The 16,464-nt window shown below is 43.2% G+C and overlaps 2 protein-coding genes across 10 annotated transcripts in view; one reads left to right on the top strand and one right to left on the bottom strand.

Moving 5' to 3' along the window:
* SERGEF (secretion regulating guanine nucleotide exchange factor) overlaps positions 1 to 16,464 on the top strand; it is a 132,227-nt gene that overhangs the window by 108,664 nt on the left and 7,099 nt on the right. The window lies entirely within an intron of this gene.
* The window catches only part of KCNC1 (potassium voltage-gated channel subfamily C member 1), a 116,427-nt gene continuing 114,006 nt past the window's right edge, over positions 14,044 to 16,464 (bottom strand). Inside the window, exon 3 of the mRNA XM_046942021.1 lies at positions 14,044 to 16,450. Coding sequence (XP_046797977.1) covers positions 16,287 to 16,450 — 164 coding nt within the window. The 3' untranslated portion in view covers positions 14,044 to 16,286. The remainder of the gene's footprint in view (positions 16,451 to 16,464) is intronic.

Below are 16,464 nucleotides of genomic sequence, written 5' to 3'. Positions count from 1 at the left end.
CGCAGAAAGCCTGCTCATCTCCTGCTGCTGCTCTCAGCTCATTCTGCGTTGTTCAACTTCTCTTTGCTCATTGTGTGTGCCTGTCTCCAGCCAAGGAAATCTTAACTGTGAGGCTGCTCTGGCTGCCTTTTGTCCTTCAGGGCCTGTATTTGCTTGCATGTTCTCAGCATAACCACAAAAGCAGTCCCAGAATGAAGGCTCAGATTTGCTGTAGAAAGGGAAGTTGGGAGAGTGGCAGCAATGCCTGTGATGTGGACTGGTGCTTGGGACCCGATGGATCCCAAGGTGCTCAGCAGCCCTGCAGGGACACTGCTCCATGAGAGAAATAATTAGTAGTGCTCTAATAGCCTCTAGGTTAATAGAGGGAGCCTCTAGGTCACAGGAAAGCTCTGCTGTCAGGAGAAGCTGAGAGAGCTGGAGCTGTTCTGCCTGGAGAAGACGAAGCTTATGAGGATCTCATCCTGTGGATAGCTGTAGGAAGGAGGCAAAGAGGATGGAGCCAGGCTCTGCTCAGTGATGCCTGCTGCCAGGACATGAGGCAGTGGGCACAAACTGGAGCACATGAGATTCCCTCTGAACACCAGGCAGCATTGCTGTGCTGTGCAGGTGCCAGAGCACTGGCACAGGCTGCCCACAGGCTGTGGGATCTCCTCCTTGGGGATGGCTAAAAGCTGCCTGGATGTGGGCCTGGGCACCTTGCTGTGGGTGTCCCTACTGGAGCGGGGGCTGGGCCAGAGGGATGCAGAGGACCCTGCCCACCTGAACCCCTCTGTGGTTCTGTAAGATCAGATTGTATGAGTTGTCTGTTAGCATGGTCTGCTTAGGAGCTGAGAGTTCAGTTTTCAGAATGTGAAACTTGGCAGAAAAATTTGGAGGCTTTTCCAGGATTATCTGCTTATGTCTCCATGCCGACAGTTCTGCAAATTGCTGAGTTACTTATTCTGGGGGGGAAACAAGGTTCTCATTACTGAAGCAGTTATGTTTGGTGATCCCTCCAAGGAGCAGAGTCAGCTGCTCTGGTCTTTTTGCATGGCTGGAAAGGGAGGAGGAGAAGGAGGAGGAGGAGGCTGCTCAGTTTGGCAAATAGTAGTTGCTAGAAAAGGAATTGCACGCCTAAGAACATTTTCATTCTAATTTTATGTACGGGTGCTCTGGAACTGACATTAGGGAAATAGGTGTGTATATACTTAGCATAAATACAATTGTTGTATTTCTGCAAAAACAGAAATGTGCTTATCTGCTGAGGGAAGTGTTGAAATGTAAATGCTCATCATCACCTCTGCTGGCAAGATGAGCCAGAGTGTGGGGCTGAAGGTTGTCAGGCCCTCTTATTCCTAGGAAACCAACTGAGATAAGATTTCCAGGTAAAAGCCTAAAATGTCAGAAATATGCAGATGTGGAGGCTTTCTAATATCTTGTAAGGTAAATAGGGTACTGTACTGAGCAGTAACTATTTGATAAATCCGTGCTTTCATTTAAAGCTGTATGTATGAAATGTACATATATGTATGAAGGAGTGAGTAGGTTATCCCTGTTGAGCTTGTTCCTTTTCCCATTTAAAATGGGAAATGTTTGTTACTGCGTTTAGCGGGTATCACTTCCAAGTTCTTCACTATGACCACATATGTCGTGATCACATGCTGGTACAATGATCATTAGAAAACCTTTTCTCTCAGGACCCAGACTTGAGCAGTGTGGTCATGAAGGGAGCACTGTGTTGTTTAAAACCTCGAGGACAGGCAAGGTGCCAAGATTAGAGCTCTTTCACACTTGTAAGTATCACAGAATGGCTGATGTTGGAAGGGATCTTACAGATCATTTAGTTCCAAACTCCTGCTGTGAGCAGAGTTGACACCTAGTAGATCAGGCAGCCCAGGGTCCCATCTAACCTGGCCTCGAATGCCTCCAGGGATGGGGCATCCACAGTTTCTCTGGGCAGTTGTATCAGTGCCAGGTAGGCCAAGTAAACTGGAGAAAGCAAACTACATTCTACAACATAGCAAAGCTCTGGATCGTCTCTCCCTGGGAGCCCTGGAGGTGACCCATCCAGCATTCACAGCGGTTTCAGGTCCTGGACAGCTCAGGCAACACTTAGTCACTGCCCTGAGCAAAGGGCAGATTTTTACAAGGAGTGTTATTTCTCCATTTTTCTTTCTCTCCACGTAAACTCATTCTTGCCAACACATGCAGTAGGAGACATTTGTGGACTTGCAGGTTTGTAAAATTTTATACATTTGCAAAACAATTGCAGTGTGAGCAGCAGCAGTCTCATCATGAGTGGGAAGCCCATGGCTGGGGAAAAAAAAGGGAAGGAAAAGCCCTTCAAGGATGATCTTTTCATGGTTCTTTGCTGATATGTTGTGAGGCCATAACCTGATGGTTCAGCAGCTTGCAGGCTGGTTCCTCACTCCATAGTCTGTGTCAGCAGGGTGTTTAATATGACAGTGCTTTTTGTGATCTGAGCTGCTGACTTCTGGGACTACCAAGCAGATGGTGACTACGTGAGAACACATGTAAGTGGCTGACACTGTAAATCTTGTTTTCCCCAGTTGTCGCGCTGTTTGAGATGCAATGTTTAAGATCAGGGTCAGTGTAAGGATTTCTTTCCTTAGGAAAAAAATAGGGGAGGGGAAAAAACACCCCCAAACTAAACCTGAACATTTTGAGACCTCCCAGTTCTGATACCCTAAGCTATAGGAGTCTTCCCAAATCTCCCTGTTTAACAGCTCTGCCAAACTTCAGAGAAGGCAAAAATAACACTACAGAATAAGTTTACTGCATAGTGTTATGTGCTATGGCACTGTTGCAAAATTCAAGCATTTAAGTAAGTGTGAATCTGTTTTAAAATGATACTTTGAAAGAAAATGAGGGCAAAGATTCCCCAATATCTGTAAATGAAGGCATTTGCTATTTCTTATGACTTCCACCAAGGACAAAGAAAAATGTTGGTATAGTTTCTCCTCGTGATCGCTTGAAAGCTGCAGTGTACTGTTGGATTCCTCTTTGGCAATCTTGTCATACTCGAGTGACTGAAATGTGTCAATTTCTAATAGACAGAAACAGAACCTGAATTCAGAGTGTGCTGTCTGCCTTCTTGTGACATGGATCTCAGGGCAGATCAACCTTCTGACGTTTGTTTTTATGTCAGCACCTCTCTAGCCTGTGGAAATTTAAATATTAAGTGTAATATCTGAATCATAGTAACCCTTCAGTGTGCAATGAGAAAACCAGTCTGCCTTGCTCACAGTACTCTTTTTACTCCATCTGCAGGAGTTAGTTTCATATGTGTTCTTAAAAGAAAAATAATTCTGAAAACCCAAGCCTCTTTGGAAAGGATACAGCTTGGGAACTGGCTGCCTAACGCACAGCATTTTGTTTTTGCAGAGTCACACTGGGTTTCTCAGTAAAGAAAAGAGATTGCTAGCTGGAGGGAAGTGCTTAGAGGAGGAAAAGCGAGGTCCTACAGGCTTGGAATCAGGGGAAACTTAGTTGAGACTAGCAAACATGGAACTTTATACATGTGAAGGAGCTGAAGTATCATGATTGGAAGGAAATCTTTCTGAGGAAGTGAGGCTGGGGGCACTGTGCTCCAAATGTCACAGCATCATTCTCTGCTCTCTGTAAGCTGTTTGTCTCCAAAATTTTCTATTGGAAGCCAGAGCTAGCACCGTTGCATCTGAAGCATTTATTTTGTGATTTGTGACTGTAACTGCTCAGGAGAGAGCTGCTGCCTGAATGGAAGGACATGAAACCAGTTTGGGAGCCAGTGCAGATGCCTAGGGAGCAGCCAGCCCCTTAAGAACCATGGGGAGTGAAACACTGTCCCAAGGGAGTGAACCCTCTGAGCCAAGGGGAACTGTATATCTGTTTTTTATTGCAAAAGGGCTAAATTAATATACTGAGCAAAATGTACAGAGAGTTGATTGTATTTTGCCCTGCTGATATAACTGAATAATTGAATAATGACGTTTCAGACTTTTTTTTTTTCACAGTAGGAGAAAAAACAATACCCCATGTACTGTGTGTGGTGAGCCTGTCCAGACAGCTCATGATAGTCCCAACTGCTGTCCCCAGTACGAGCGGCCTCCTACAAGGAGGTGGCTAAACAGTGCTGGTGTTGTATGACAGGAGTTTTGTAATGTGAGTACATATCATCTGCTTAGCTGTGAGCAAATAAATCCTTTTAAATATCACAGTGATAGATACCTTGGGGAAGAAACAAATGCATTGGAAATGAAAGCAACGGGAAAACATTGTAGCCTTTAAGCAGAAATCCAGATTTTATCTATTTTTTGTCATTTCTGTTGTCTCTTGAAAAATGCAGGCTTCACAGGCGATGTATCAAATTTATTCAAATACAAAAATAGAGCTCTATAGGGTGAAATATGAGAACAACTTTAGTTTGAGTAAGTTTATAGATAAATATGTTCCATCAAGAACAGAGTGTTTATTCCGAAGAGCTTTGATGAAATATGTTCTTACAAGCCTCAGTTAAAGAAGACTTATAAAGGCAAATTGTCCTAAATTAGCATTCATCTAGTATTATATGTTCTAAAACAAAATAGTATTGGAAAGCAGACATCTGAATGTATTAAGCATTCCCAAGGTGGGCAGAGTGCAATTGCTTATTTCCTTGGAAATGTACTGGCCTGGAAGGTTCAGGATTTTTCCTTTATGTTAATACTCCTTGGCCGTCTTGGTGTTCAGCTGCAGGCTTCTGTTGCTGCGTGCTGCTATGTGGTGCCTACACAGTGGGATCCTGGTTTTCAGGAGGGCTGGGCTTGCAACTATTAAGTCCTCATATTAATTACAGAGCCAGGAAAAGGAAATTGCAGTGTTGTTCCTCTTCTCAGAAGAAATCAATGTATCTGATATTTAATTTAAAAAAACAAGCACCTTAAGCATCTTGTGCAGATGAACAGAAGGTTCAAGTCAAGGTTTTTCTAGAAAACTTGAAGGCCAAACGTGCCAGGAGGTAAGGGATGCCCATGTTCCTGCAAGCACTGGCATTATGGGGAGAAGTGTGAGAAATGATCCTTATTCTAAGTCTCTGAAGCTGAAAGCAGTGGTTTGTGTCCTCTTGTAAAGGGTATGTTGTTCCTCTTGTCACTTGTATCACCTCTGACATTGGCCTTTAACGTATTCTGCTGCAGTTAGTTGGCTTGGGAGCTGCTTTTCTTTCTGCCAGAATGGACCACTGAAGTCCCTCTGCCAGCAATATTGAAGCTGAGATAAATACAATACACTTCAGTGAAAATTAATTGAAAATTTTAAGAGTCCTTTATGATGTGTCACTGCATTAAAAAATTATATATATCTTTTGTTTACGGTATAGATTCTTTGTCTTCTCTGCTTTACCTTTACCATTCTATGGCTGAGAATACAAATCACAGAATCACAGAATGGTCTGGGTTGGAAGGGACCTCAAGGATCATGAATCTCCAACATCCCTGCCGGGCAGGGCCACCAACCACCCCATTTACTAGACCAGGTTGCCCAGGGCCCCATCCAACCTGGCCTTGAACACCTCCAGGGACAGGGCATCCACAACCTCTCTGGGCAGCCCATTCCAGCACCTCACCACTCTCCTGGTAAAGAACTTCCCCCTAACATCCAACCTAAATCTTCCCTCTTTCAACTTAAAACCGTTTCCCCTTGTCCAGCTGTTATCTACCCTTTCAAAGAGTTTACTCCCTTCCTGTTTATAGGCTCCTTTCAGGTACTGAAAGGCTACAATGAGGTCACTCTGCAGCCTTCTCATCTCCAGGCTGAATAAGCCCAGCTCCCTCAGCCTGTCCTCGTAGGGGAGGTGCTCCAGCCCCCTGATCATCTTTGTGGCCCTCCTCTGGACCCTCTCCAACATCTCTCTATCTTTCCTTGTACTGGGAGCTCCATACCTGGACACAGTACTCCAGATGGGGCCTCACAAGAGCAGAGTAGAGAGGGACAATCACCTCCCTGTCCCTGCTGGCCACCCCTCTCATGATGGAGCCCAGGATATCATTTGCTTTCTGAGCTGCAAAAGCATACTGCTGGCTCATGTTAAGTTTGTCATCCATCAGGACCCCTAGGTCCTTCTCTGCAGGGCTGCTCTGAAGGACTGCTCCTTCCAGTCTGTATAGATGCCTGGGGTTCCTCCGGCCCAAGTGCAAAACCCTACACTTTGCCGTGTTGAACCTCATTAGGTTCACCCGGGCCCACCTTACAAGCCTGTCAAAGTCTCTCTGAATGGCATTCCTTCCTTCCTCCGTGTCAACTGCACCACTCAGCTTGGTGTCATCAGCAAATTTGCTGAGGGTGCACTCGATTCCATCGTCGATGTTATTGATAAAGATGTTAAAGAGCACCGGTCCCAACACAGACCCCTGGGGGACTCCACTCGTTACCAGCCTCCACCTGGACATAGAACCATTGATCACCATCCTCTGTCTGCGGCCTTTCAGACAATTTCTTATCCAACGAGTGGTCCACCCATTAAATCCACATCCCTCCAATTTGGAGATAAGAATGTGGTGGGGGACCATGTCAAAGGCTTGGTCAAGTCCAGGTAATGCACGCCTGGGATGCACGCCATCCGGTCCCAAAGACTTGTACTCATCCAGTCTCATGAGGCGGTCTCGGACTTGCTCTGCCCCCCTGGTCCCCACCTGGAGGCTTGGGGGTGCAGGGCTCAGGGGCGTGAGAAAGACTAGAATCCTGGCCACCAGTGAAGACCGAGGCAAAGAACTCATTCAGTACCTCAGCTTTCTCTTCGTCTGTTGAAGCCAGTTCTCCTTTTGGACTTACTAAATAAGGTACTCCTGTTTTGGCCTGTCTCTTCTGGCCAATGTACCTGTAACCATTTATTAGTGTGCTCTGATATTGTTGCACTTCGTTACTTATAATGAATGAGCTAATAGACTAGTAAAGAGAGTTAACAGAGTTTTGCTTATCATGTAATAACAAATAGATTTACTGACATATTTAGCTGTACAGTTAATTGATGGCTGCATGCTTGGAGCCAAATTCTCTGCTATTGTAATGGTGAAACAAGTGGAATTTTGCCAGCAAACAGCTTGGCCTGTTTTCTGTTGGCTGCCTGGAAATGTGTTTTTACTTCCTGAACCGCAGTGTCTTGAAATATTTGCAGGTAAATCAGGTTAAGATGGAAACTGCCATTTCTAGGAAACAGCGGATGTTTAGGGGAGCTGGTGAGGGATCACTCTGGCGCTGGGCTGACTGTTACATTGCCCATAGGCATATTCCTGGCTAATGGCCTTCAGTTGCTAGCGATGGATTTGCTTGATTTGGCTGTTTGATGTGTATTTTGGTTTTGCTTTAAGTGGAGGTACGGTGCATCAATAAATAAATCAAAAAGCACATTCCTACATGCACAAAACTTTAGTTCAGGAAGCCGGTGTCTATTGCTGGGTGGAATTATTGTTTTGAGTAGCTGAACTAGATAAGCACATGTTGACATTTCTGTTTGTGCATAAATTCATTCTTAATGTTACACGGCATAGCTGGATACAGGGAACATTAAAAGAGCTTGACACTGTCTGAACTGAGATTGTGGTGTCAAGCAGGAGGTGAAATTCACTTCATTCTAATCACTGATTAAAATTTTATTAGCAGGCTTTAAAGACGGTGGTGGGGCAGCTCTTCAGGGATGTGCAGCCTAAACATTTGCCTTCCTGTTTCCATGGCAGCACATCATTTTCATCCTTTCAAGGCAGCAGAGATTGATCGCGTTGTGTACTGCAGGGGTATTACATTCAGAACAGCTGCGTTAACAGTGCGGCTGCTTTCCCTAAACCTTGCTATTAAATATAGTTATTTTAGATGATTGTTAGAATAAAAAAGTGGTTGGGACAGTTGTGGTTTTTTTTGTTTGTTTTGTTTTGTTTTTTTGAGAAAGAAATTGTGACAGTGGAGTTGAAAACAGGGGAATAGCCAGCATGGGGGGAAACAATGGGTGTGACCATGTTAATACTCCTCGTCAACAAGGTGAGATTCTAGCAGCAATAGTTCTCAGGCCAGTGGTTACTGTTAAAATCCATGGAAGTGTTTTTGATTTGTATTGTGTGGGACTGGAGTAAAGCTGGAAGCTATGAATGGTGACCATCAGCAAGAACCGGTTTTCCAGCACAGTGTATCTTAGCCTTGGAGGTGATGTTTTCCAGCTCAGCTTCATCCATTTGGTAGCTTTCCAGAATACTTGAAGCCACCTCAAGCTGTGGTATGCACATATTTTGCTGTGAGCTCAACTCTGTTTTCTTGGTTTGGGAATCTTGAACTTGTCCAGCAAATCCTAGATTTCTAAGACTCAGGCAGAGCATCTCAGTGCTATGTTCACACAGGTCTCAGCTCCTGGGAGTGCAGAAAACTCCTTGTAAAAGTGCATCATTTCAGTAATGAGAAATCTCTCTTAGAAGGGTGCTTCTTTTATCTTGTCTGGGAGACATGAATAATTCAGTACATCCCTATGCAAATGAGCATTACCCCATGAAAAAATGTGCATGCGCCTGATTTTTCTCCCTCCATTTGTGTAGTGTCAGTTTCCCAGTGCTGAAGCTTTGTCAAATACAGCAATGTGCTGAAGTGTCTCTGAGCCAATCGCAGCCATGTCTTCTCTTTTGGCGCTGTGGAGGCTTCAATTACTGCTTAAGTTGTGAATTTTAAAATGCTATTTTAACGTTATCGCTGTACAGGAAAAGAAGCACATTGCCACGGGGGAAGTAGTTAAGCAATGCACGAAGATGCAGATCTCCACAATATTTTCCTTTGGCCTTTGGGATATTTCATTTTGTGTTCCTCCGTTTGTATAAATTTTTCCATGAGGCTCCGTGAGACACGCCGAGCACTGCCAATAAAAATGGAGAGCCTTCACAGCAGCTGTTGCTATAGTGACGTGGTGCAGCTCTTCGCCTCCTGCTCAGAAAGCAAAACCACCTGCAATTCCTTAGATCCTTTATTGGCAGAGAGAAATTGAAAGAGATGGTGCTGGTGTGCAGGTACCACACGGATTCTGGGTTGCTCTGACATCCTTGCAGCTGATGCTGTCTTTGTGCACAGATCTGCAGAAATGCTTTGTGGATGGGAAGAGGACGGAGGGGGAACTGGACATCATGGGGGGAAAGGAGGCTGCTCACAGAACGTAGAAGACAAGGAATAAGTACCAAACCGAACTAAAAGCAAAAGAGGAACTAAGTGCTTTTTGAAGCCTGCTAAGTTTTAGCCCTCTGTACAGATACAAATGTCACGCTCACAAAGTGCTGCTGCTAGCCTGGTACTGGAATTCAGTGCTTTAACTTAATCCTCAGGGTCTGACCAGTGTGGGTGTGGAAATGAATATTGACTCTTAGGAGCAGATTTTCGTCTCGGCAGGTCTCATGCATTCAGGAAGCCTAAAATGTCCTTGAACGTGGCTTGTCTGTACTAAACTTACTCAACTCAATTCTGCTTTTCCTATGCATTGTTTTCTTCTTCCTTTCCTACAAGACCATTATATGTACGGTTTGATATGAGCTAATGCTACAAACCATTGGCTTTATAATGTACCCTGGGTTAGACAAATGTCCCTGGTCTGTAGACGAGGAAACAAAAGCACTAAGGAGCGTTTTCCTGCAGAATCGCTCCATAAAGCAGGCCTATAAAAAGGCATCCTTACCTTTGTGATTCCCTTCGAGTTCTTTTTATGATTGAATGAAGTAGGACGGGTTTATTTCATATCAGTCACCATGTGAGAAAGGACAGTTAAGTAAGTGCATGATGTCTCATCTTATGTTAAATTTGAATGTACATTTTTTCAAGTATGTTCTAAATATACAGATGAGCCAAGATTCCAGGACCCAGTAACACTTTCGCTGTAGGGTTTTTATTCACTTTTTTAAGTTCCAGACTTGAAGAACAATATATATCTAATCCCATGGTTGAATAAATAAAACAGAATTCTTTTACTGTTGCTTCATTATAATTTTCATTGCTAATATCCATGGGCTCAAAGCGAGATCACACCATGTTGTAGAGGAGGTGGTGAAAGATGCTCCATGGCCTAAAGAAGCAGCAATATAAGTAGCTAAAATAGTCCAGACCAGGTGGGAAAATGTAGAAGCAGCAGCCAGTGAATTGCCTGGGACCCAAGCAGTTTTGTCATGCTCAGCAGCTTAGTCCCCTGGTATCTACTTCCTCTTGTGATGGCTTCTGCCGTTTGCTGGGAAAATCTGACTGATCCCTTCAGAGCTCATGGGAGGATTATGTTTTGGCTTTCTGAGGCAGAGTTCTCCATATATTATGAGAAGGTTTAGAGTCACAAGGCTAAGAGGCACAGAGCTTTAGAGAAACTGATAGCTGAAAATGAAGGAATTAGTCATGAGTCAGGTTTTTACTCTCAGCTGCAGGCAGCCCTTTTTCTCACGGCTTCTTTTCTCATTTCAAGGGGAAGCAATTGGTCCCCTTGCTGTTCCCGTCAAGGCTTGCCTTTCCTGCTGAAATCCTGTTTAGACCTTTGCATTTGACCAACTGGGGAAGCAATGTTGAAGCCAGCCTGCAGCAGAGCCGGGTGCCTAATTGCATTACCAGAGAAGTCCCACACCCCTGGGACCTGGGTCTGGAACCTGGGTCTGACCCCTGCAGGCCCATGTGGAAGGACTGGGCTTGCCTGTGGCTGAGGGGTTGAGGTCAGTATCAGTTAATCAAATGAAATCATCAAAAGTTGAATTATGTATGCAAAGTCATCTTCTTTTAGTTGTTCTCTGGAGAGCCTAAAGGATTCCTGGTAGCAAAAGTGTCTGAAAAGCTTCTCTTGGGGAACAGCAAGAAAGATTTTTGCCAGTGGAAGCACCAGGAGCTTTCTAAAACAAACACAAACCCCGCTCCCCACAACCCTGAGCTCTGGGGAAAAAAGAGAAGAATGTGTTGTGAGAACTAATTAATTAGATGGATCTCCTGCAAAATTTGTGAAAAGCTCTGCCTTTCATGTTGAAAAGTAAACATTTAGCTCAATCAGCAGCCTTTCAGCAGGATGCATTGCGTCACAGAGAAGGTGTTGAAAATCAGAGCTGCTGAAATTAATGGAACCATCCTTCAGCACACGATGTAAAAACAGTTCTAAACAATAAAGTGCTGCAACTTAAAGTCAGTCCTGTTTCCTAAGCAGTTACTGAAATGTAATGCCTTACCTCCATGTTTATTCTGCCTATGCAGATACCAGTAACAAACCTGATCTATATACGTATATCCTTTATTTGCATATGCAAAGTCTGTATTTCAGTGCAGCCATTCTTTGGAGAGAGTTTTAAAATGCTGACACAAAAAAAGAAGGGAGAGGCTTTCATTTAGGGTAAGATAGCATATTTAAGTGCTTAAATAGTTTGGGAATGGGTCACCTCTGTTAAAGATTTGAAAGTCTTAGTACTTTTGTCTCCTGTCCCTGAGTATATTTAAGAAACCAGCAGAGTCAAGAGAATTGGCATCTTGGTTTACTCATGAATGAACAGGTCCGTGTACTGACTGTCCAGTAAGTGGTCTTGTAGAATAAGGGTATCTTGGTTATTCTGTATGGTAAATGTTTTCTTTACTGCTGTTCAGCAGATCTTAAGTTATCACAAGACTTTTGAAGCGGAGTCAAAAAAAGAAAAGCTTCATGAGACACCTCAGCATTGTCTGACATTGTTGCTTTCCTGGTTGTTCTGTTTTCCAACATCTTAAAGAGTAAAACAAGCTTCTCATATAGCCACATGGCAGGTTAGTGACAACTACTTTGTATAGAATTCAATTATTTTTATATTATATGCAAAATGCGTGTGTATTGTGTCTGGCCCTCTTTGCTGCTAACTGAAACTTGCTGTTTCACCAAGAGTTGGGGCTGATCTGTGGTTTTAGTGTTTTATGCTATTTTTGCAATAATATTAACCATAGTTTAAAAGTCTTTCATGCTATTACTTTTTCTTTGGGTGTAATGATGATTATTTGTCATGGTGCCAAATGTGGCCTTAAGTTTTAATTAATTTTTTCTATATGGTTTCCAGTTCAGCTTATTGTCTATATAGCTGATCCTACCCTGTGATTAGCCTAGTGAAGCTGTAATGGGAGAAGGAAGAAGTTGGCTTTCTTTGTGGACATGAGAAAGAGCAGTGAGGCCAATTACGGAGATGCTCTATTTCCAGGGTTTGCATTTCGTCCCAAGACAGGAGAACAAAGCTTTGAATTGTTTATTTGGTCAAATATTCTTTTCATAGTTTGTTGTTGTTCTGAAGAATACTTTGTTATCCCAGATTTCTGGCAGAGAAAGTCCTTCCAAAATGGTGCCAGATATTCCTGTCCTGATTCCAGCTGGTTTCCTCTTCACCCCGAGGTTATGCAGTGGATTGGATGGGACAGCGCCAAAGAGTGTCTTAGGGGCTCAGCTTGCATTCTCTCTTCTAGTCCTCTGACCTTCTGGAGCTGGCATGGAGCCTGTGGATCCTTCTGCCCATCAGCTGTCTTTCCTGTCACTATGCCAAAGACATTTTATTTTCCATCCTCAGATCCTTGCACCTGATGCATAAATGCTGTTTTCGATGTGGCTCTTCTGCCAGGGTCCAGAAAATGGTGCTACAGCAGAACTTTCATCTCTGCAGCATTACAGGCAGGGGATTTCCATCTCAGGATGCTTTTCAGCACTTGCCTTCTTCCAAAGACCAACTCTACTTGCTCCCTCTACTTAAGGAGCAGTTCCCAGTTCAGAATCCAGGCGTCTGTAACACTTGTGGAAGCAAAGCAATGAGCTGCCCCCAAAATGCTCTTGGAGCCTTCTGCCACAGACATATTTGTCTTTCCTAACCACAGTAACTCAAATGGTGCCACTTGCACATTTCGTCACAAATTCTCTGAAATTTCTTTCCCAGTATTGCTTACCTTCAAGAGAAAGCTGGAGAGAAGCGGTGTGAAGAGGAAGCATATGTATGGACTTGGGATTTGCAGAGGAGGCTGAAGGGAGCACTGCAAGGAGAAATATGGAGAAGTTGCTCTGTGGTGGTGATGCTGCTCAGCTAAATGGCAAAAGTTTAGTCCGGTGTTTTTCTCTTTTTTTGCCAACTCAATATTGAAGCTCTTTTGCTTTTCTTTTAAATAAAGAATAATTGACTTGAAATTAAATAGTTTAGTGGATAAAAGTAGCCGAAGTGCAATATAATCCATAAAGAATATAAAAAGGTGAAAGTTGGTAAGCTGTGCTTCACATCTTGCCCAGAATCTCTGTTGTTCACCAGAAAAACAAGTATGTCAAAACTGGTGTTTATGTAACTTGACTAGGCTTTGCTTTTAATGGATATCGATGGCAGAACATTTCCTTTGCTTAATATCAGCAAGCAATTCCTCTGGACTTCACTCAGCAGTCATATATGGATTTGAAGTGATGTTTGGAGAAACAGATCCCATCCTGCCTTCCGGGCACTTTTTTTTTTTAAAGCTGTCTGCTTTGATTCTCTTGCAGAGCATTTTTAATTCTTATGGTGTGATGCTCTTTTTTTTTCCCACCATACCTGAGATAGCCTATTCTCCCACTACTTCTACACCTGCTATTGATCATTTGCTTAGTTTTTCCAGAACACTTACTTGGATTTCAAATACTGCTTAAAAACTACAGCAGAAAAGTAGAGGTTATGTTCTTAGGTTTCTGGTCTTCCGAGCTATTGGTTACCTGGAAAAGGAAAGAGAATTTGTGTGTCTTCTCTGATAAGCAAATTATGCCAGATAATGTTTACCTGAATGATACAGCTGAAGCCTCCAAGCTTTTGTTACCTCTTAAGGAATTGAAAGAGCTAGAACACTTGGGTTCTGCTTTAGAATAGATCCTGAAAACACTCTGATTTCAGGGCAGCATCTGAAATCATAAGAATGGCCAAACGATATAGATGGGATTGAGGGTGCAGTTTGTGGTGAGATTGCTTTGTAGGATTTTGTTATAGTTTATACTGAACAAATGCAGCTTATTTTTGGTGCATGCACTTGAAGTAAGCCACTTTAAGGTCTATGAAGTCTGAATCATGGGATTTTTATTTTTTTTTTTTTTGCTTGCTTGCTTGCTTGCTTGCTTTCATCTTTTTTCGTAGCTCTGTCAAAGTCACTCTCTATTTCCTTCTTTGAAAGGGATGTGATTAGTTCCCAGGACTGGGTTGTGTGAGGGAAATGATGGTTTTAAGTGGCAGCAGAGTGAACATCCTAATGTTAACACTGTCATTAAGTCATTTACTTCTTGCTCATTTTAGGTGCTTAAGTGACCCAGCTGTTGTTTTGCTTTTGAGTAGATCCTGAGTTAACCCCGTTAGACCCCCAGTGCAGTGGCTAGTTTAAGAATCCCTATAACAGCAAACACAAAAACAGAGTCAGGCAAGGCACGTGGTCTGTAAGGGATTTATTAGATGTGCACTTGCACTACAGTACAGTGTGGTATAGGCACGTCTGAACCAGATACAAGTAGGCTAAATCAAGAACAACAGTTGCAGCACGGAAATGTAATCCACAAATCCTTCCCAGAACGAAGGGTAAATCAGCTCGTCCTGAATTCCCTTTTTCTCCAGCTATGCTATAGCTTGCACCAAGCTAGGTATTTTAAAGCTCTCGCATGTACACATGCACTGCAGTGCTATCGCTGTTAAAACTGCAGTGCTGCTCTTGCAGGGAACTATTATCTGAGCTGTTGTGCTACGCTAACATTGCAGCTTGAAACTCGGTCAAAGTAAGGCATCCTAATAATTTAACTGATGGGTTTTAACTGCTTATATAAGGTGATGAGGTTTGCGTAGCTGTGAGCAAATCCGCCAGCACAATCAGTATGGAGGGAACTGGGAAACTCAATGCCTGCTTCTTTCCTCAACTTTGCTCTTGTATTTCTATCACTTTTGCTCATGACTTCTGGATTTCACCTCAGATTACTTGTTAAGTATGGGGAAAGAAAAAAAAAAAAAAAAAAAGCCCTCACTTGTTTAATATCTGCAAGCAGTTTTTTAGTCTTCACTCAACAGTAACACACATTCATATCATGTGTCTTGAAACTAGACCAGAATGTGGCCTTGCAGTTGATAATGGAAAATGAAAGGGGAAACGTCCAAACTAAAGCCCATTGAAGCACAAAGCTATTTTACAGAAGATGGCCGGAAGGTTTATGTGTGTCACCTCTTGCTTCTGAGTTACAGAGAATTGCATTCTCCAGAAAAGGACATGTTCAGAAACAAATCCCAGAACAAAACACTCTCTTTTATTGGTGCAAACAGCCCTTCAGGGGAAGCGAATAGCAGTCAGACAAGAAGAAATTGGAGATAAATGTGACCATATCAAATGTCTTCTTACCTTCTGTTTTATCATACTTATTTTTTATAAGTTGCCAAGGGCTGACAGCCAAACATCCATGGTCTCCTTAAGACAACAGACTTGTAACTGGACTTGTGTGTGGTACAATGAGCTGCTGTATAAAAACCACAAAGTGCCAAATCATTTCCAAAATGCTCTCCTACCTAGCTCTTCTTGCTTCAGGAGAGGATTCCTAAGAGACCCCAATGTGATCTCTTGCTTCTAATTTCAACCAGCAAATAAGGAAGCACCATTTCACTTGCACGCTGCTGCTCACCTTGCTGTCTGTAATTTCTGCCCCTCTGGTTTGCGCTGTGTACACAGTAAGTTGCATGTAGCTGTAGTGCAGGTTGAAGGGCTTGTCAGAGTCTTGCATGTGTTTGTCTTTGCACTTCTCATTATCTGTTACTTTTTCTAAGCTGTGCTGAAGATGGCCTTCAGTTCCTTCAGTTCTAGGTCTTGGCTGTAGCGTTCTAGGTCAGAACAAGTTGCAGCTGTCCCTTCCTTTTCTTTGAATAATCATTTATTTCTGTTTAAAGCATGTATAAATTTGACACAGGAATGCATTATGCCCATGTTGGCACAAATGGCTGTGGCACCGTGTGATTTGGGGCACTGAAATGACACTCATCGCTTCTTGGTGTGTTTCAACATATTGCTTTGGCCATTTTACTTTCCATGGGCATCCTCTTACTAAGCAATTAGTAACAGGCATTTTCCATTTGTTTTTCTTGACATCACACAGAAATAGTCATGGGACTGCAGCCCCTGTCTCACTGCTGAGGCGATGATTGCCTAGTGCCGATCATATAGAGTTAGAGCACTGACACGTGTCATTCCTGTCAGTCTGAGAGGCAGGGGTGGAAGCTGCAGGTAGGAACGTCACTGCCACGCCTGATGTTGTGATGGAGCAGACAGTAGTGCTGCATTCAGAGCCTGATGACAGATCTCCTCGCTGACCACTTTGCGAGGTGTTTTTACAGGTGTAAAAAGCAAGTATCTTTAATGCTTATTCTTCTCTGCACTGCAGCAGTTTCATGTATGATAAAATCCTCATGTATTGTCAGTGGACCAGACACGTTCAGCCTTGCACAAAGTCGTGAGCCCACATTTTGTTCGGTGTTGAGGTGGAGATGCATTCCTGCTGGAAGGAAT

Source organism: Gallus gallus, chromosome 5 (assembly GCF_016699485.2).
Source record: "Gallus gallus isolate bGalGal1 chromosome 5, bGalGal1.mat.broiler.GRCg7b, whole genome shotgun sequence".
Lineage (NCBI taxonomy): Eukaryota > Metazoa > Chordata > Aves > Galliformes > Phasianidae > Gallus > Gallus gallus.
The sequence above is the reverse complement of the archived record's forward strand: the minus strand, read 5'-3'. Positions and strand labels throughout refer to the sequence as shown.